The sequence below is a fragment of the Leucoraja erinacea genome, chromosome 26 (assembly GCF_028641065.1).
Source record: "Leucoraja erinacea ecotype New England chromosome 26, Leri_hhj_1, whole genome shotgun sequence".
Classification (NCBI taxonomy): domain Eukaryota; kingdom Metazoa; phylum Chordata; class Chondrichthyes; order Rajiformes; family Rajidae; genus Leucoraja; species Leucoraja erinaceus.
Genome location: NC_073402.1, coordinates 22,315,129 through 22,337,118, shown reverse-complemented (window position 1 = coordinate 22,337,118; position 21,990 = coordinate 22,315,129). Strand labels below are relative to the sequence as shown.

Sequence of the window (21,990 nt, the reverse complement as noted above, 5' to 3'; positions counted from 1 at the left end):
AGCATTCTAGTTGACTTTGTACTACCCCGTGCCCTTATTCTCAGAAGTACAAAGTAGGGTGTTGCTTCACTTTCTGACCTTTATAACCTGCGTTTCCCCATGACAGATGGCAAAACGGTAGTTGGCACGGATAAACAATAATACAGCAAACACTCAAGTTGGTAAAGTGTGGTCACAAAGATGCGTGTGTATTAGGGAAGAGGGACAGGTGCTGTTAATAAGGAGGAGAGACTGACTATAATACGTAGGTCAGTGACACTGTGAAGACCAGAGTCGTTGACATCAGAAGTGGGTCGATGTAAGAATGGACAGAAAGGTCGAGAGGGTGGGGTTGGGTTTGGGTTTGGTGCTTAAAGCTTAAAGAGGGTGGCTGTTGTACCAAAGGACAGAGAAGGGATCAGTGAAATTGGTGGAATGGGAACTTTGGAGAAAATCCAGTAGAAAATCAACAGCGGGTGCCGTTGGGGTCGTGACACCGGCAGAGGAGAGTAAAAAAGCGATGACACGGGCCGAAAGAGAGGGCCGAGGTGGCAATCATATCCGGCGAGTATGTTATGGCAATAGTGGGTGTTTACTACACCACGATTGCCGTTGTTGATGGCCCGGGGGTGGGGTGACAACGGGTGGCGGGGGAGCGGGGCGAGAGTGTCGGACGTGCCGGGTGAGTCGACTCCCGTGCTGGCGTCCCCGGCCGCCTCCCCTGGGCCCACGGCTCTCTCTGTGGACAATGTCTCGGGGATCGGGTGTCCCGCGGCGGGCTGCTGCCTACAGGTCTGTCCCAGGCCGGCCGTAGATATGCGCTCGCAGCTGAGGGTGGCCGCTTACCTGTCGCCTCCATGTAGCCGCTAAGTCCACCGTCAACTAGCTGAGGTGGGTCCCCGGTCTCGGCTCCGCTGGGCCGCTCGCCGCGCACACAAATTGCGTCACTACGCTTACTCGCCCCGCCCACCTCTCGTCATCTCCGGCGCTCCTGACTGATTGACAGCACGTTACCCAATGACAGCCGCAATCCGTCCCAATCGTCAGCCTCTGACCAATCTTGACCTTTAGGGGGTGTTTACGTAAATGTGGGCGGGGACAGCGGCATCTTGGGAAATGTAGTTTTGTGCGTGGAAACCATGGAAACCGGGGCTGGAGCCACTGAGTTGGATGCAAAGTGATGCAGGGCAGGATCTAAGGACTGGACACTCCAACTGGGAGTGAACCAGGATTCAAGGACTGAACACTCCAACTGGGAGTGAACCAGGATTCAAGGACTGGACACTCCAACTGGGAGTGGATCAGGATCCAAGGGCTGAACTCCCAACAGAGAGGGAACAGGAGATCACCCGACTGGACTAACAGGGAGTGGAGCAGGGTCCAGGGACTGGACACCCCAACTGGGAGTGAATCAGGATCCATAGCCTGGATATTCCAACAGGGTGTGGATCAGGATCCAAGGACTGGGCATTCCAACTTCGATCAGGATCAAAGCACTGGACACCAACAGGGAGAACAGGATCCAAGTGGAATTAATTGCCCCAGTGGAGTTGCTGTGGAGGCCATGACTTTGGGTATTTCAAATAAGTGATTGATAGGTTCTTTATTAAAAAGTGTCAAAGGTTACAGGGAGATGACAGGAGAATGGGGTTAAGGGATCAGCCATGATTGAATGGTGAAGCAGACTCAATGGGCCGAACTACCTTTTCTGCTCCTATGACTTATGAACATGACTGGACACTCCAGTTTGTGGAATGAGATCCACTGGACACTCCACCAGAGAGTGTAATAAGATACAAGGGAGTTCTCATCAATATTTAACACTAATTTGTCCGATTCCAATGCAGGATACCAATATGAAATGTTGTCTGTCTTCGTTCCACAGAAGCTGCATGACCCATGAAATTCCTCCAGTATTTTGATATTTCTTGTGTAGGAAAGAACTGCAGATGCTGGTTTAAATCGAATGTAGACACAAAATGCTGGAGTAACTCAGCAGGACAGGCAGCATCACTGGAGAAGGAATGGGTGATGTTTCGGGTCGAGACCCTTCAGACTGAATATTTCTTGTTTAGTTTAGTGTCACATGTATTAAGATACAGTGAAAAGTATTTTTGTTGTGTGCTATTTGGTCAGCAAAAAAGACTATGTGATTACAATCAAGCAATCTAGAGTATACAGATACAAGATAAAATCCAGTCAAGTTCGATTAAAGATACTTACATTCTCCAATGAGGTAGATGGACACAAAAAGCTGGAGTAACTCAGCAGGACAGGCAGCATCTCTGGAGAGAAGGAATGGGAGACATTTCTGGTCGAGACCCTTCTCCAATGGATGGGAGGTCAGGACTGCTCTCTAGTTGGTGAGAGGACAGTTCAGTTGCCTGATAGCAGTTGTCCCTGAATCTGCAGGTAATGGTTTTCAAACCTCTGTACCTCTTACCCGATGGGACAAATTGCTGGTGATATTTATTCATATGAACACGAGTCTGAAGAAGGGTCTCGACCCAAAATGTCGCCCATTCCTTCTCTCCAGAGATGCTGCCTCAACCGCTGAGTTGCTCCAGCATTTTGTGTCTACCTTGTGAAGCTGCTAACCATCTCTACCTCAGCAGCATCAATGATTACTGGTGTATGTGTACCGCTTCCCTTCCTGACATCGATCACAATCTCCTTTGATACTTAAATTAATAGTTAATCTTTTCACACTTTTGTTTCTTGGGCATGATATCAAACACTGCACAGCAATAGATTCAAGTTTCTCCCTCAGTGCCAACAGATTAAATTGAATATTAGAAAATAGGTAATTGGTGAGGATGAATTTGAAACAAACCAATAATCTCAAAATTTGGTCCTAGAGCATAACCTTGAAGGCAGCATCCCATAACAGCCCCTCCCGTAGGGGCCAGGCCAAACAGGGGTAACTCAGCACATATGCGTCACATTATAGGAAGGGCGTGATGGTGCTAGTGAGTGCAGATTCCTGGAATGGAGGATTGAGGGAGAGTGGATATACTGGGCCTTTCCCTGGAGCAAAATTTCATGGGTGACCTAATAGAGGTATATAAAATAATGACATAGAATGGGTACAAAATTATATAATGTCCTCCGTGTCATAAATTGTTAATGGAGAGGGAAAGGCAAGAGACAAACAGATGGAGTGTGAATAAATTCAACGTTTTTTGCATTGTTTTGAAAAGTACAATCCACTGTGTCAACCAGAAATCTTGAGGGAAAGACAATGTGCAATGTTTGAAAGATGTTTTTGCAAGCTGCACCAATAACACCTGTGGAGGGATGACAACATGGATGGATGAGCCACACTTTGGAAGTGAAGAGCTCTTAAGGGAAGACATAGATAAAAATGTACATCATAATTGAGACTAATTTCATATATTGGCCGAGTAAACGCGGGTTTGTCAGCTATAAAAACCTGGATGCAACATAACTTCCTCAAACTCAACAGCGATAAAACAGAATTCCTCCTCATAGGCTCCAAATCCACACTCAGCAAAATCAATAACCCCACTCTCACCATCGACGGCACCACTGTCTCCCCATCTCCCCAGGCCCGCAACCTTGGCGTGATCTTTGATTCCATCCTCTCCCTTGAGCATCACATCCGCCATGTCATTAAAACCTCCTTCTTTCACCTCCGCAACATCGCCAAAATCAGACCCTCTCTCACACCTCCCGCTGATGACTCATCCATGCCTTCATCTCCTCCCGACTGGACTACTGCAACTCACTTCTCCTTGGCATCAGCTCCACCTACATCAACCGACTCCAACTGGTCCATAACACAGCCGCCCGACTCATCACCCACACCAAATCCTGGCATCACATCACTCCAGTCCTCAAACAACTTCACTGGCTTCCCATCTCCCACCGCATCACCTACAAAATCCTGATCCTCACCTACAAAGCCCTCCACCATCTGGCACCCCCATATCTCACTGACCTCCTCTCCCCCTACCAACCCTCACAGTCCCTCAGATCCACATCAGCTGGTCTCCTCTCCATCCACAAGTCCAACCTCCGCAGTTTTGGGGACAGAGCCTTCTCCAGGGCAGCTCCCAGGCTCTCGAACTCCCTCCCCCAACTGATCCGCAATTCCGTCCCTCACCATCTTCCAGTCCCGCCTCAAGACCCATCTCTTCACCTCTGCCTATCCTTAGCCCCACGTCCCCCTCCCTTTTCATCTGTGCTTGAATTGCCTCATATTGTGTTTTGAACTGAGTGTTTGTGTCCTAGTCATGTCTCTATTATTTATTTCATTCCCTTACATGTTTTTCCTCTACTTGCTAAATTTTTTGTAAGGTGTCCTTGAGACTGTTGAAAGGCGCACATAAATAAAATTTATTATTATTATTATTAATATATTTGATCAAGGAGCTCCATAAATAATTGAAAAAATATTCATTCTTTATTTACAGATGCTGCCTCACCTGCTCAGTGTTTCCAACATTTTCTGGGTATTTTTCTCAGATTTGTAGCATGTGCAGTTTTTTTGTTTTCCATCTCATAAAAAGTTTAGTAATCAGTTCAATAGGATAATTTTAAATTGTCTTATATTAAGGTAAGTGGGGTTATTACTTCATAAATGGAGACCTTCAAAAGACAGTTGAAAACAAGAGATTGGGAACACTAGATTCTGAAACAAAAATATAGAACACTGGAAGAACACAGACGATCAAGCAGCATCTGTGGAGGCAGACGGTGCAAGTCTAAGTTTTGGTTTGAGACCCTGCCTCTGCACTGAGAGCAAAGATGAAACATTGCAAATGTATCTGTGGAAAGATGAACAATTAACATCAGACATTCCCTTCAACCCAAGGACTTTTCTTTTAACTTAGTGTACCATATTTACTGTTCACGATATAGTTTCCTTTATATTGGAAGTACAAATGGAGATCAAACGCAATTTTGCAAAACACCTACATTATGTCTGTAACCTGACCCTATACTTTCAGTTGCCCATCATCTTAATTTTCCATCTCACCCCATCTCAGTCTCTTATTACTCCGACAAAGCTGAATGCAGTAAAAAGGAACTACAGATGCTAGTTTATACCAAATATAGACATAGAATGCTGGAGTAACTCAACGGTCAGGCAGCATCTCTGGAGAAATTGGATAGATGACATTTCAGGTTGGGACCCTTCTTCAGGCTGCGATGAATGTAAACATCAAAGCTGAATGCAAGCTGGACAACAGGTTTTTTTTGGACTCGGCACTTTACAGTCTACTGAACTCAAAAGTTCAACAGTTTTAATTAATGATTCCACTATTCTCATTTATATTTCCTTGACAATACCTTTTGATTTCCTACTTTTCATTTAATTGCTCCATTTTATAATTTAGACTTTATTTTAGAGATACAGTGTGGAAACGAGCTCTTCGGCCCACCGAGTCTACACCAACCAGCAATCACCCTGTGCACTAACACTATCCTATACACTCGGTACAATTTAACAACTTACCGAAGCCAATTAACCTACAAACCGATATGTCTTTGGAGTGTGGGAGGAAATTAGAGCACCTAGAGAAAACCCATGCAGTCACAGGGAGAATGTACAAGACATCCGTACAGACAGCACCTGTACTCAGGATAAAATCCAGGTCTCTGGCTCTGTAAGTCAACATATCTACTGCTGCGCATTTACCCCCAAACTTTAATGTTTTCCAGTTCTGATGAAAGGTTATTGATGCATAATGTTAATTGTTTATCTCTCCACAGATCCTGCTTGACCTGCTAAATTGGTATTACATATTAATCAGAAATTTTAAAATATACACTTTTTTTGGGACCCACATCTAAATCTTTAACATCTGTTACAGATAAGGCCAGTATTTATTGTTCCATAATTTCCCTTGAGGCATAAACTACCTTCATGAACCTTTGCATTCTTTCTGGTGAAAGTACTTCCACAAAGCTTTCAGAGAGAGTTCCAATCCCAGAGATGTAGATATGGCCATATATTTCCAATAATACCCCCAAAACATATATTTGGAAAGAAATGTTTGGATATGAAAAAAACGAAACAGAAAGCTCTTTATATTGTGCAAGCTGCTACTTGGATTTGAAGGTGCTTCCAAGATTAACTAATTACTCCTTTCAACCATTGCATCTGATTTTAAAGCATGACACATATTTTGTGTAGGAAGGACTGCAGATGCACAAAAAGCTTGAGTAACTCAGCAGGTCAGACAGCATCTCTGTACAAATCTTCTTTTATGTTCAAGCACTTATTGTTATGATACTGGAGAATCTCCAAATATTACAAACTGTAAATTATCTATAAATGAAACTATAGTATATAACATAATGTATTTAATTTTATTAATAATGTTTCTGTTATATACACAGTATCAAAATTGCTTCCTGCATTAGGCTGGTACAACATTGCCACCTTGTGGGCTGGGAATCAGAGACACCAAGGACTAACATCAGCGCAGTGCAGAAATGCCATAAGCAGCTGGAGCACCTGAAAACTAATATTTACCAACCACTAGATTTCAGCAACTTCATTAGATATACAGCACTAGCATAATTCCAGTTAAAGCCCTCAAACTCACAAAATCAGGCAATATTGCTGCTGATCGAGACATTGGCTGTTTATTCAACAAGGTATGGGTCATCCACCATCTAAACGTGCAGAGGTATTCTCAGCGGATCGGGCTGTGTGCCATGTTTAACCCACTCTCAACTATTTACCATGGAGTTTGGCTTTGTCATGAAATACGTCTCCATCTACATGGAAGGTGGTGCAACTCCAGCTGTTTAATTTGCGTAGGTAGCTCTCATTGTCATGTATCAGGAATTCACCCCATCAAATCATGTCAGTTGTGAGTCTCCAGGCTTGCATCAGTGCTTGTAGGCAATCTCTGTCATATTCAGGTACACACAGCACCTCCACAGTGTTTGTTTACAAAGTGAGGATTAGTCACCAAGGAAGCATGCAGAGATATTGACTATTAGGCAGTCTGGAGCTGTGAATCACATTGCAGGGGATCTGCTCAGAGAAGTGATTCCTGTTATGTAGAGGTTTCTACATAACTTTCTCAAACACAACTCAAATTTACCATTTAATAACCCGGCTGCTGTTTATTCATCCATTTTTGAGAAGACATTTGATAGAATGGACCTTCTCTGCTCCAGATATCTGCTGTTATTGGACCCACTGTTTATTCAAGCCAATGACTGTGACCCTATTCTGCTTTCTTGAATTCTAGTCAAAACTGAGATGGACATGAGACCATTGATTGAGACATGATCTCATGGGACCAACTGCCCAAACCCACATATAGAAACCTACGATATACAGATCTCAGCTAAAGCCCTCACGATGCATTCTCAGGTGTTGCAGGGGAAGAATGCTCCAAGCTTTTGAACTGAGACACTGAAACAGACACAGCAATATTTAGAATTAATTGAATATATGGCTTTCAACAAATATAGAAGCATCTGATAAACCAGCATAAAAAAAAAACAAAATCAACATCCCAGCATTATAGCAATTCACCAGAACCTCCAAATACCCTGTAGCACAACAAATAAAATTATTTTTCTTCTTTATGCTGAAACTTATGTAAACAAGTTAATTTTGGAAAAAGTGCATCAATTAATCACTTAGTTAATATTCTTGAAAGCAAATCATAAAGAGCAGCAAATCATTTAACATCAACACATTTCCTTTCTCAACCATCCTTCTCTTGCTGGAATGCAGCAGAATTACAGCCAGCAAAAATTCAGAAGTTTCACTAAGTGCCACAACTTCTCCAAGATATGGCTGGATTCCCACTGCAAAGTAGGAGCTGATGCCCGATCTGACCCTCAAGCCTTAGCTCCACTTTAACACAGGGTATAAACAAAAGCATTAGTGTTGGTGCTGCTGATTTGAAGCTACAAAAAGTCCCAAGCGAACTTAAATACAAATTGTGCTGAACTGCACCTGAACCATCACCCATCCTGCCCATGGCCTCACCCTCAGTTTAAGCACACCACCCAATCAATCCGCCCAACCATCCATTTTCCCTCAACTGTTACCCCTGCTCGTGCCCCTCCCCGAACTGTACACATTGCATTCAGTCACACCAAATCCACCCCTTTCCACACTAACCCTTGACTACGTTTGGCCATATATTCCCCACCCGACCCTGATTAGCATCAGTCAAAACTCGCCTCCTCCCTGGTTTTCACCCCCTCAATGTGTTTGGCTAAACTATTTCTCCAATCCACCTTACACATTGCATTCACTCAGACCCTCCCAAATACATATTGCTAAATTACTTCCTACTGCACTTGACTACTGCAAATTACTTCCTACTGCACCTACTCCCCCTTTCCTGTTCTCCACTACAATACACCCCATTCCACACTCCAGAGTTGACTGCATTGTTGGCTTGGCTGGGATAACTGACTGGACCAAAATCGGTTTAATGTACCAGTACATTTGGTCCCTGACTGCAAACAATTTGAGTGCATTCCACAAGTTGAAATACTGTCACTGGTCAAACAATTTTGGTATATTTAGCAGTGATTATCTTTATCACAACTGGAATAGACAACATAAAATGTACTTTAATACAATCCAATGAAATGTTGTCCCTGATAACAACTAGAAAATACATTTCATCTTTGGTTGCAAGACATATATTGTTTGCTTGAGTAAAGCTATGTTTGGATTAGGGCCAAACACCAGAATGTTTGTGGCTCTATTATAGGGCCCAGCTCTGAGTATGCGAGGGGATATTGATGTACCAGGGAACAGCATCTGCATTAATAAATGGCAATTATCCTGGAGACCAGACAATAATTAAATCAACCGTGGTTCTCACTAATATCAACCAAAATATCTTTACCATAAACAGAATTTAAGTGCTTTCTTCTTTGAGCCTTACTTCCCACTGTAAGATTGGTGTTTACACTGCCCAGGTATCAGAACATAATAGGAACAAACAAGGAGGAGTTTTATCTCTGGAAATACATTGTGGGAAACAGGCTTCACACAGAATTTGGGATGATGAATAACTTTGGTTGGGGCTAGAGATTTAGCAGCTTCCTACATCTTGGTTGGCTCTATGACTGATCCGTCTCCTCCTCCTCCTCCTCAGGTTTACTATCTGGTCCTGGGTCACTCACAAAACGCAGGATGCGGTAACTGGATGTAGCTCGTGAGATTGGTGGTGGTGGTAGTGCATCATCGCTAGGTTCCTCTTCCTCTATCGTAGAAGATTTGCTTAAAACATCAACGGTTGACCTGGAGGGAGGTTCGGCTAATTCAACAGTGATCATTGGCAGACCCCCACCAGCTGCCTTGAGGTCTGTGGCAGCATCTTCCTTGACCACAAAATCTGAACAAAAAGAGGGAGGATGGTTAGTGTTGTGGTCTCAAATTTCATTTGGTTATTTTCATTCATATCCGATTTTAAACTCTGACATTGTGAAGTTTGACATTACATCACTCTTAAGTTTATAAATGTTAGTCTGGGCTGTAACGTAGCTTAAAGACAGCCAGTTTACTCAAAGAATAGGTAGTTGATATTCAGGCATATTGAGGGCATAATGTGCATTTTTGAAGTTCCACCTTGGCCCAGTTGAATCAGATTTCAAATTTCCCTCCAAAAGCCAACACAAAACCCTGACTGACCTTTCAGTACAGATTTAGGATGAAGGAGCTAGTTATTGATTTCAGGAAGCATGGTGGAGGACATGCCGCAATTGGCACCAATGGTGCCGAAATATAAATGATTGAGAGGTTCAAGTTTCTTGGTGTTAACATTACCAACGATCAATGATGGACCAACCACATCGATGCAACAGCCAAGAAGGTACACCAATGCCTTTACTTTGAGGAGATTGTAGAAATTTGGCACATCTGCAATGATTCTTACAAACTTCTGTAGCTGCACCATAGAGAGCACACTATTGGGTTTCATCACAGCTTGGTTTGGGGTCAGCTCTGCCTAAAGCCACAAGAAATTGCAGTGTTGCAGATGTAGCCAAATCCATCACCCAGACCTGACTTCCCATTGAATCCATTGAAAGCAGCCAACATAATCAAAGACGTGTCCCACCCTGGACATTCCTTCTTCTCCTTGCCCCGACTGTCAGAAGGTACAGAAGCTTGAAAGCATGCACTGCCAGACTCAGTAACTACTTCTTCTTATAGAAACAAAGAACAGCAAGTACTGGTCCATACCAAACACAGGCACAAAGTGCTGAAGTAACTCATCTGGTCAGGCAGTATCTCTGGAGAAAAAGGATAGGTGACGTTTCGTGTCTGGTCAGAGATGCTGCCTGACCTGCTGAGTTACTCCAGCAGCACTGTGCATCTTTCTAACAGCTTCTTCCTCTCTGTTATCAGCCTTGTGAAGGTCCTTCCATAAGCTAGGGTACTGTCCGATTCACGTCTACTGCATTGGACTTTGTCTATGGAACTGATGCTCTATGTACGATGTTGAGAACTATATTCTCCACTTTATCTTCTCTGCTCTATCGTGCTTGACTTTGACTGGGTTACATTTATGTATAGTATATCTGATCTGATGGGATAGCATGCAAAACAAAGCTTTTCATTGTACTTTGGTACACATGACAACAATAATCTAAACCTTCCATCTTTTAGTTAAGATCGTATTGCTATACCTGGATTGCCCTTTCGCAAGTATACAAGATCCCCTGCAACTTGTGAAATAAAAGTAGGGTATGCTTCACTGCTGTCCTGGTTGATACATATTTCACAACCAAAAATCCATCATTGTACCGGTACCAAAAAATGCCTCCCCAGCCTGCCTGAATGACTACCGTCCGGTGGCCCTTACCTTGGTAGTCATGAAATGCTTTGAGAGGCTGGTGAAGAATCACATCTGCGCCTTCCTCCCTCGGAACATGGACCCGTTGCAGTTTGCATACCGTCCGAACAGGTCGACGGACGATGCGGTCTCCCAGGTCTTGCACACCGCTCTCTCCCATCTGGACAGCCAGAAGGGGGGCTACGTGAGGATGCTGTTCATAGACTACAGTTCAGCCTTCAACACGATAGTCCCCACCAGATTTGCCGGGAAGCTACTGGAATTGGGGCTCAACACCTCCCTGTGTGCCTGGGTCCTGGACTTTCTCACCGCCAGGCCCCAGGTAGTCAAGATGGGAGGGAATACATCAAAGTCCCTCACCCTGAGCACAGGATCGCCCCAGGGTTGCGTCCTCAGCCCCCTATTGTACTCCCTGTACACACATGACTGTGTGGCTAGGTTCAGCTCCAATTCAATAATTAAGTTTGCTGATGACACTGTGGTGGTGGGCCTGATCTCAGACAATGATGAGAAGGCCTACCGGGAGGAGGTGGCTGATCTAGCACTCTGGTGCCAGGAGAACAGCCTCCTCTTGAACATCAAAAAAACGAAGGAGCTGATCATGGACTTTAGGAGGGCACATCATCCGAGGACGTACACTCCATTGAGTATAAATGGGGATCCTGTGGATAGGGTGAACTGTTTTAAATATCTGGGAGTCCACATCTCTGAGGATATGACATGGTCATCACACGCCTCAGCACTGGTGAGTAAGGCAAGGCAGCGCCTTTACCACCTCAGGCAATTGAGGAAATTCAGAGTGTCTCCGAGGATCCTACAGTGCTTCTACGCAGCGGCGGTGGAAAGCATCTTGTCTGGGAACATTACCATCTGGTTCGGGAATTGCTCTGCCAAGGACAAGAAGGCTCTGCAGAGAGTAGTGCGTTCGGCCGAACGCACTATGGGAACTTCACTCACCACCCTGCAGGAACTATACAACAGGAGGTGCAACTCCAGAGCAAACAAAATCATGAGAGACCTCTTCCACCCCTGCAACGGACTGTTCCAGCCGCTACGGTCAGGCAAACGCCTCCGTTGCCATGCAGTGAGAACAGAGAGGTTGAGAAGGAGTTTCTTCCCAGAGGCAATTCGGACTGTAAACGCCTTTCTCACCAGGGACTAACTCTACAGAACGTTTTTCCTTCTATTATTTATTATGTAAAAGAATATGTGTGTTATGATTGTGTTTATAATTTGTTTGGTTGTTTTGTTGTTTGTCTTTTGCACAAAAGTCCGCGAGCATTGCCACTTTCATTTCACTGCACATCTCGTATGTGTATGTGACAAATAAACTTGACTTGACTTGACATATCTAAAATGTTTGTGTTTATTTCTCACTAGACCATAGGTGCAGGAGTAGGCCATTCGGCCCTTCGAGCCAGCACCGCCACTCAATGTGATCATCACAATCAGTACCCCGTTCCTGCCTTCTCCCCATATCCCCTGACTCCGCCATCTTTAAGAGCCCTATCCTGGCACTCTTGAAAGTATCCAGAACCGGCCTCCACCGTCCTCTGAGGCAGAGAATTCCACAGACTCACAACTCTGTGTGAAAAAAGTGTTTCCTCATCCCCATTCTAAATGGCTTACCCCTTATTCTTAAACTGTGGCCCTTGGTTCTGGACTCCCCCAACATTGGGAACATGTTTCCTGCCTCTAGCATGTCCAAACTCTTAATCATTTTATATGTTTCAATAAGATCCCCTCTCATCCTTCTAAATTCCAGAGTATACAAGCTCAGCCGCTCCATTCTCCCAGCATATGTCAGTCCTGCCATCTTGGGAATTAACCTTGTGAACCTACGCTGCACTCCCTCAATAGCAAGTATGTCCTTCCTCAAATTTGGAGACCAAAACTGCACACAATACTCCAGGTGTGGTCTCACTAGGGCCCTGAACAACTGCAGAAGGACCTCTTTGCTCCTATACTCAACTCTTCTTATTATGAAGGCCAACATGCCATACTGCCTGGTGTACCTGCATGCTTACTTTCATTGACTTTTGAACAAGGACCCCCACAACTCGTTGTACTTCCCCTTTTCCCAACTTGACACCATTTAGATAATAATCTGCCTTCCTGTTTTTGCTACCATAACCTCACATTTATCCACATTAAACTGCATCTGCCATGCATCTGCCCACTTACTCAACCTGTCCAAGTCACCCGGCATTCTCATAACATCCCCCTCACAGGTCGTCAAGTCAACTTTATTTGTCACATAGACGTACAGTGAAATGAAAGTGGCAATGCCCGCGGGATTGTGCAAAACAACAGAACAGAATCAGTATTTACATTTAAAAAAGACAACAGTAATTACACCCTGGTGAGATCAGAGTTTACAGTCCTGATAGCCTGTGGGAAGAAACTCCGTCTCATCCTCTCTATTTTCGCAGCGTGACAGCGGAGGCGCTTGCCTGACCGTAACAGCTGAAAATGTCCGTTGTCTGGGTGGTAGGGGTCCTTCATGATCTTGCTGGTCGTTCACACTGCCATGCAAATTTGCTAATGTTACTTGTAATCCCTTCATCTAAATCATTAATATATATTTTAAATAGCTGCGGTCCCAGCACCGAGCCTTGCGGTATCCCACTAGTCACTGCCTGCCATTCGGAAAGGGACCCATTACTCCCTACTCTTTGTCTGCCAACCAATTTTCTATCCATGTCAGCACTCTACCCCCAATACCATGTGCCCTAATTTTGTCCACTAATCTCCTATGTAGGACATCAAATGCTTTCTGAAAGTCCAGGTACACTACAGCCACTGGCTCTCCCTTGTCCTTTTTCCTAGTTACATCCTCAAAAATTTCCAGGAGATTAGTCAAGCATGATTTCCCCTTTGTAAATTCACTATTTTATGAGAGAACATTATGGGCAAACTGGTTGTCTTGTTTGCTTGGAACAGTGACTACATTTCAAAAGCATTTTTATTGGCCTTAAAGTGTTTTGTGGCATCCAGAATACTGACATTTCCTGCATAAACTCAAGTGTCAAAGGTCTTTCTCTCTCATGAAGTGACTTAAGCAAAGAATCACATAGCACACAAGGGGAAATAGTTTGAAGAAGTCTGGTATATGCAGAATTTACTGAACCAATGCTAAACCAGGCAATTTAAACAGTAACGAGGTCTCCATCGGAGGCAATTTAAACAAAATACTCACACATCATTTGTTTATTGAGGAATTGCCTAAATTGCTGGGGCATGGGCATGAACTGAGAATTGCTTTACAGGCACAAAACAAAGTAGGAATAAGTCTTATTTCTGATAAATGTAATATTTCCAAAAGTGCAGGTGAAAATTGAGGGAAAACATAGGAGAATACAAACGTGTTGGGACAAGATGGGCGAGTAGGCAAATTGAATATAAGATGGATAAATATGAGTGTATACTTTGGTTCTGGAACAGAAATATATTATTTTCTGAATGATGAGATTGGGTAAGGGGGAGATGCAAAAAAGACCTGGGTGTCCTCGAACATCAGTCACTGAAAGGAAGCATTCAGATGCAGCTAGCAGTTTGTAAGGTAAATGGTACTGAGGCTTCCATTGGAACAAGATTTGAGTACAGAAGCAAGAATCTTGCTGCAGCTGAATAGGGTCTAGGTGAGACACTAACTAGAGTTTTGGTTTTGAAACGTTTGCAATTTTGTTTTTCTTATCTGAGGAAAGATCTGCTTACCACGAGAGAAAGAGCGACAACTTGAATAGTTTTGGATTGGCTGGAATAATTAATCAGGAGAGATTGGACCTACACTAACTGAAAATAATGAGGGTGGATCTCATAGAAACCTACAGTGCCCTCCATAATGTTTGGGAAGATGACCTTTTATTTAATTATTTGCCTCTGTACTCCACAATTTGAGATTTGTAATAGAAAAAAATCACATGTGGTTAAAGTGCACAGTGTCAGATTTTAATAAAGGCCATTTTTATACATTTTGGTTTCACCATGTAGAAATTACAGGAGTGTTTATACATAGTCCCCCCATTTCAGGACACCATAATGTTTGGGACACAGCAATGTCATGTAAATGAAAGTAGTCATGTTTAGTATTTTATTGCATATCCTTTGCATGCAATGACTGCTTGAAGTCTGTGATTCATGGACATCACTGCTAGGTGTCCTCTCTGGTGATGCTTTGCCAGGCCTGTATTGCAGCCATCTTTAGCTTATGCTTGTTTTGGGGGCTAACCCCTTCAGTTTTCTCGTCAGCATATAAAAGGCATGCTCAATAGGGTTCAGATCGGGTGACTGACTTGGCCACTGAAGAATTTACCATTTTTTAGCTTCAAAAAATTCCTTTGTTGCTTTAGTAGTATGTTTGGGATCAGTATACGCTTTAGATCTTGGGTAGTTCCTTCTCTCCTCCATACTTTGCTCTTGCCATCACTCTGATATAAATTAATCTTCATCCCATCTCTCCACAAGACCTTTTCCCAGAACTGTGATTGGTCTTTTAAGTACTTCTTGGCAAGCTGTAACCTGGCCATCCTATTTTTGCGGCTAACCAGTGGTTTGCATCTTGCAGCGTAGCCTCTGTATTTCTGTTCTTGAAGTCTTCTGCAGATAGTGGCCATTGACAAATCCACACCCCGACTCCTGAAGAGTGTTTCTGATCTATCGGACGGGTGTTTGGGGATTTTACATTATGATAGAGAGAATTCTTCTGTCATCTGCTGTGGAGGTCTTCCTTGGCCTGCCAGTTCCTTTGCGATCGATGCTCTCTTTCTTCTTAATGATGTTCCAAACAATTGATTTTGGTAAGCCTAAGGTTTGGCTGATGTCTTTAACAGTTGTATTCTTGTTTTTCAGTCCCATAATGGCTTCTTTGACTTTCATTGGCACAACTTTGATCCTCATGTTGATAAACAGCAATATAAGTTTCCAAAGGTGATGGAAAGACTGGAGGAAAAACTAGGTGCTGAGAGCTCCCTTGTACCTGCACTAAGGAGGCAATTATTACGCACCTGAGCAATTATAGACACCTGTGAAGACATGTGTCCCAAACATTAATGGGGGGACTATGTATAAACACAGCTGTAATTTCTTCACGGTGAAACCAAAATGTATAAAAATGGCCTTTATTAAAATCTAAAAATGCGAATAGATCAAAGGATATGGGGGGATCGTGCAGAAACAGGTTACTGAAGTGAATGATCGGGCATAATCACACTGAATAGTGGTGAAAGACCGAAGGGTCAAATGGCCTTCTCCTATGCTTTTCTGTATTTCTATACGCTTTCTGAAGTTCTTTCGTTCTGAAGAAAATTGCAGTCACCAGAGGTCTGAAAAGGAAACTTTACATTGGAGATAATTTGAAATAGATGGGCAAGGGGACACAGAAGATGAAAATGTACTTGTTATGCTTTTACCTGTACATTTTTTGCTTTGGTAAGTCCAGTAACCTGGTCGGGAGTCAACAACCTTACTTTCACATTCAAACTGTTCGGAAAAGTAAAATAATGGTCCTGATCGTACCTGGCGTGATTCCAGTTGTAACTTTGACATTGGAAGCCTTTGAACTATCCCATTCATTAGGCGGAGCTAACATCTGGGAAGTCGCCTGTAAAAAGATTATCCACAGGATTCAAGTACAAGTCTAAGGATTCTGGTCCAAGAGGTCAAAAACCTAATAAACCAACTGTGGGACACACATTATTCAAACCGTATCACAATGCTTCTCGGTTGACAGCTTGTCCGACCATGATGCCCCAATGCCTTATCCTGTCTGACATTGGCTTCTACACATTGTTTTCATTTGTGTTATCTAAACAAGGTCACGGTTGGCCAGTAGGAATGCAAAATACGACAGATTTGGAATGCATAGCCTGGCATCCATGTTTTTATTTCTGACTTCCACGTCCCCTATGCTTTCCAAATTCAAAAATAATGCATTTACTGAGCAGCTTAAAGGGTAATAATTTCCAGTGGATCTGTGGTGGGCAGAATACAGATCTAACTCAATGTCGGTATACGTTTCAGTGTCCAGCAAACATTTCATAGTTGGATACAACCTACCAGCCACAAGCTGGCAATTGTAGATAAACAACTGAATACATTTTAAAAGACAGGGACTCTGATTTATTTTCTTTAGTACCGTGGCATTGAAACCTGTGCTGAGATCTCTATAAAACTAACCAGGTCCAGGCCAGCTGAGTTTTGAACATATGCTGCAAATTAAAGTGCTGCACAGGCACCACATACTGTCATCACGTTACCCTGGGAAAGGTCATCATCTTGAACTGTAATCTTTGTACTAAATATACTTTCTCAATACCAAGAGGATTTTCATCCTGTGACAGTGATCCTTATCAAAACCCATTTATTTGTTGTGGAATTGTTGCCACACTGGATTAATCCTCTCTTCTTAAATGGGTCAGTAGTATTTTCCAGCCATTTCTGAAGCATACAGGCAGTTTCACTCAACTTTACCCAAAAAGAGAAACACAGCATTTCAGTTTCTTTTCAGATATACTGAAACTTGTTTGCAGCAATATTGTTATAAGACTTGTACGACAGCAGCAGTGGAAAATGATACTGAATACTGCAGATATTTTATATCTCTAAGGAACCAAAGCAAATTTCATCTCAACAGTGAATTTAAATCAGTCACTTACCCGTGCATCCAAACTTTGCAATCTTTGACGTTTAATTAACATTTGACTCCATTGGTCCTCATACGAGTCAACAACCAGAGTGTGCCTACTGTAGGATCGAAGCTGAAAAGCAAGACTGGAGATTACAAACTCAAACATACAGTCCCTCAAAGTCACCTTTGCTACCGCCCGATGAACTGCAGGAAAACACATTACTCGATGAATAACAATTACTCTGGTAACAATTGGGAGGTGTTATTCAGATGTATATCAATGATTTGGATGAGGGAATTGAAGGCTTTGTAGCCAATTTTGCAGATGTTACGAAGATAGGTAGTGTTGAGAAAGCAGTGATTCTGCAGAAGAACTTGGATAGGTTGGGAGAGTGGGCTGAGACGTGGCAGATGGAAGTATAGTAACGTGTGGAGTCATGCATTTTGGTAGCAGGAATATAGGAGTAGACTATTTTCTAAATGGGGAGATAATTCAGAAATTAGAGGTGCAAAGGAACTTGGGAGTGCTGGTGCAGGATTCCCAAACAGTTAATTTGCAAGTTGATTCAGTAGTAAGGAAGGCAAATGCAATGCTAGCATTTATTTCAAGAGGGCTACAATCCAAAATCAGGGATGTAATGCAGAGGCTCTATAAGGCACTGGTCTGATCGCACTTGGGAATGTTGTGAGTAGTTATGGTCCCCATATCTGAGGAACGATGTGTTGGCATCAGAGAGTGTCCAGAGGAGGTTTACGAGAATGATACCAGGAATGAGTGGGTTAACATATGATGAGCGTTTGAAGGCACTGGGCCAGTACTCGCTGGAGTTTAGAAGGATGAGGGGGCCCTCAATGAGACTTACCGAAAAGTGAAAGGCCTGGTTAGAGTGAATGTGAAGAGGATGTTTCCACTAGTGGGAGAGTCTAGGATCAGAGGCCATAGCCTCAGAATAAAAGGACGTGCCTTCAGAAAGGAGATGAGAAGGAATTTCTTTAGTCAGAGGGTGGTAGTCTGTGAGACTCATTGCCACAGACAGCTGTGGAGGCCATCAATGGATATTTTTAAGGTGGAGATTAACAGATTTTTGATTAGTAAAAGTGTCAGGGGTTATGGGACGAAGGCAGGAGAATGGGATTGTGGGAAAGAGAGATCTGTCATGATGGAATGGCGGAGTAGACTTGATGGACCAAATGGCCTTATTTTGCTCCCAGAACCTACGAGTTTATCTCTTAAAGGGATGACGGTAAATTTCGTTCAGACTGAAAGGTCTGAATGACAATAAAGGAAATTCAATGATGGGAATCTTCAATCAAATAGGAGTGGGTGTTGGGAGCATTACAGAGGAACTCCTCATATAGAGGATGCTTAGCATGACAGCACAAATGAATCATAGAATGCTAGGAGGAACCAAGTTGTTCTTTCCAATGTGTGTAGATTATTTGGTAGATCTACACAATTACTCAATATCCTATAGTTTCCAAATAACCTTGAGGTTTTTTTGGAGTATTTATCTACTTGTGCACTTGGCTGATGAATCTGCTTTCAAACCAAAATGTCAGATTTATTTTTCCCTCTCAACCCTATTCTTCTGCCTTCTCCCCGTAACTTGACACCTTTACTAATCAATCTTTGCTTTAAAAATACCCAATGTGCTTGGCCTCCCAGCCAATGAATTCCTGCGGCAAAGAATTCCACAGGTTCACCACCTTCTGGCTAAAGAAATTCTTCCTCATCTCCATTCAAAAGGTACGTCCTTTCATTCTGTGGCTGCTCTGTCTAGTCCTAGACACTCCCACTACTGGAAGTGTCCTCTCCGCATCCACTGTATGTAGTTCTTTAATTATTTAGTAAGTTTACATGAGATCCCCTCCTCATCCTGCTATCCAGTGAGTACAGGCACAGAGCCAAATACTCCTCATACCTTAACCAAAATATCCTTGGGATTATTATCATAAACCCGCTCAGAACTCTCTCCAACGTCAGCACATCAATTTTCAGATATGGAGCCTAAAACTGCTTACCATAATGAACACTAACATTGCATTTGCCTTCCTTACTACCAACTCAAACTGCAATTTAAACGTTTTGGAAATCCTGTACCAGCAGTCCCAAATCCTTTTAAACTCCGATTTCTGAATCCTTTCCCCTTTTATTCCCCTCTTCCCAACTCTCCGCTTTTATTCCTTCGACCAAAGTGCATGATCGTACACTTTGCTACACTGTATTCCATTTGCCACTTCTTTTGCTAATGGGGCTGTCCCGCTGTACGAGCTAATTCAAGAGTTCTCCCGAGCTTCCCCCTGATTCGAACTCGGAGAATTACGGTAATAGTCGTTCGTAGGTACTCGGGGCTCTCATGGGCATTTTTCAACATGTTGAAAAATCTTCACGAGTCTTTACGAGCTTACCGCGTTCCCGAGTACCTGCCGTTAACGCTACGAGCTGCTAAGAGACGTACCGAGCTCTGATGTACCCGCTACGTACATTCTACGTGTTTACTACGAGTTTGATGTTTTTTTAAACTCGGGAGAGCTCTTGACTTACCTCGTACAGTGGGACAGGCTCTTAACCCTCCCAACTGACCAATTCCTGTCCAATCATCCCGATCATTAACATCTAACGTAAAAAGTGATGGACCCAATACTGCCCCTGTGGAACACCACTAGTCACCGGCAGCAAACCTCATAAGGCCTCCTTTATTTCCAATTTTTGCCTCCTGCCTATCAGCCAATCTTCTATCCTAACTAGTACCTTGCCTCTAATACCATGGACATTTATCTTGTTTAGCAGCCTCACATGTGGCATCTTGTCAAAGGCCTTCTGAAAATTCAAATAAACAACATCCACCCATTCTGCTTTGTCTATCCTACATGTTACTTGCTCAAAGAATTCCAACAGATTTGTCAAGTAAGATCTCCCCTTAATAAAACCATGCTGACTTCAGCCTATTTTATCACATGCTTCCAAGGACCCGGAAACCATTTCCTTAATAATGGACTCTAAAATCTTACCAAACACAAAGTCAGAGTAACGGCTTGTAATTTCCATGCTTATCCACCTTCAGTCCCTTCGGCTATCCAAGCACCTTCTCCTTAGCAATAGCGACTGCACTCACTTCTGCCCCGACTCTCAAACTGCATTGAATTTTATTATATTACGATCACAACCTCCATGGGGTTCCTTCACCTTAAGCTCCCTAATCAAATCTAGTTCATTACACCACACCAAATCCAGAATTGCCTTTTCCCTGGAGGGCTCGACCACGGTCTGCTCTATAAAGCTACCTTGTAGGCACTCTACAAATTTCTTCTCGTGGGATCCAGTAGCAACCTTATTCGCAGAGTTTACTGCAGATTGAAATCCCCCATGATTACTGTATCTTTGCCTTTCTTACATGCATTTTCTATCTCCTGATGTAATTTGTACCCTACATCCTGCCTACTATTCAGAGGCCTGTTTCAACTCTCAGGGTCTTTTTACTCTTGCAGCTTCTTAACTTTACCCACAAGGATTCTGCATCTCCTGATCCTATGACATTCTTGCTAAGGACTGGATTTAATTCCTTACCAACAGAGCCGCTCCACCCCCTCTACCCACCTTGCCTGTCTTTTCAAATAGGATTTGTATCCTTGGATGTTCAGCTCCTAGCTCTGATCCTCTTTCAGCCACAACTTTTAATACAATGATCCTTTTCTAAACTTTCTGTCCTATTTCTTATTCTGGCGACTTCAATAACCTCTCATGCATTTTACTTCTCTTTAACCTTATACGTGCTTTCCCAATCTGTTGAACCTATCCCCTGCCTATTTAGTTTAAAATCCTATCTTCAGTACTAGTTATGCGATTCTCCAGGACCCTGGTCTCGGCAGAGTTCAGGAAGAGTCCGTCCCATAGGAACAGCTCCCTCTCCTTCCCCAACATTGATGCTCAATGTCCCACTAATTCAAACCCACTTCTCCCAAACCAATCTTTGAGCCATGCGTTTAACTCTCTAATCTTATCGACCCTTTGCCATTTTGCTCGTGGCTCAGGTAGCAGTCCAGTGATTTTCTGCTTTTTTTATTTAGTACTTAGCTACACAAATTCCCTCAGCAAAAACCTCTTTCCTTGTACAATCTATGTTTTTGGAACCTATATGGACCACAACAACTGGATATTTGCTCTACCACTCGAAATGACTCAGATGAGATGTCCTGAACCCAGACACCAGGCAGGCAACACAGCCTTCAGGACCCTTGATCCTTGCAACAGAGATTTGTGTCTATTCCCTTTCTAATGTAACATACTGGTGCTCACCTGTAAAAGTTGATTTAAACTTCCCCTCAACAATTCTGCTTTATCCCTCTTTGAGACATTTGGTCCCAGCTTAGTTTAGCTTCAACCTGTACATTCTGAAGTTGACCCTCTTGCCTCAGAACTTAACCCAAAATCTCATGATCTTAAGTTCTTGCTCCTGCGTCATTTTCCATCTGTGCAATTGCCTGTCATCTATTTCTCATCTATCAACAGTTACCCTGCATATTAACTGTACAGTTGTTGAGCACCTGACACTGAAAATGTCCATA

General features: G+C 43.1%; 2 protein-coding genes across 3 annotated transcripts in view; both read right to left on the bottom strand.

Moving 5' to 3' along the window:
- The window catches only part of wdtc1 (WD and tetratricopeptide repeats 1), a 41,785-nt gene extending 40,828 nt beyond the window's left edge, over nucleotides 1-957 (bottom strand). Inside the window, exon 1 of the mRNA XM_055656388.1 lies at nucleotides 826-957. The gene's annotated coding sequence lies outside the window, so the exon portion shown is untranslated. The remainder of the gene's footprint in view (nucleotides 1-825) is intronic.
- A 5,344-nt stretch (nucleotides 958-6,301) lies between these two features.
- Nucleotides 6,302-21,990, bottom strand: part of slc9a1a (solute carrier family 9 member A1a) — a 53,433-nt gene continuing 37,744 nt past the window's right edge. Inside the window, exons 10-13 of one of the 2 annotated variants that reach the window (XM_055656387.1) lie at nucleotides 17,453-17,554; nucleotides 16,314-16,398; nucleotides 10,806-10,956; nucleotides 9,198-9,335 (exon numbers count right to left, since the gene is read on the bottom strand). In XM_055656387.1, coding sequence (XP_055512362.1) covers nucleotides 10,814-10,956; nucleotides 16,314-16,398; nucleotides 17,453-17,554 — 330 coding nt within the window. In that variant the 3' untranslated portion in view covers nucleotides 9,198-9,335; nucleotides 10,806-10,813. Of the gene's footprint in view, nucleotides 9,336-10,805; nucleotides 10,957-16,313; nucleotides 16,399-17,452; nucleotides 17,555-21,990 lie in introns of both variants that reach the window. The other variant, XM_055656386.1, reaches the window with a different exon arrangement.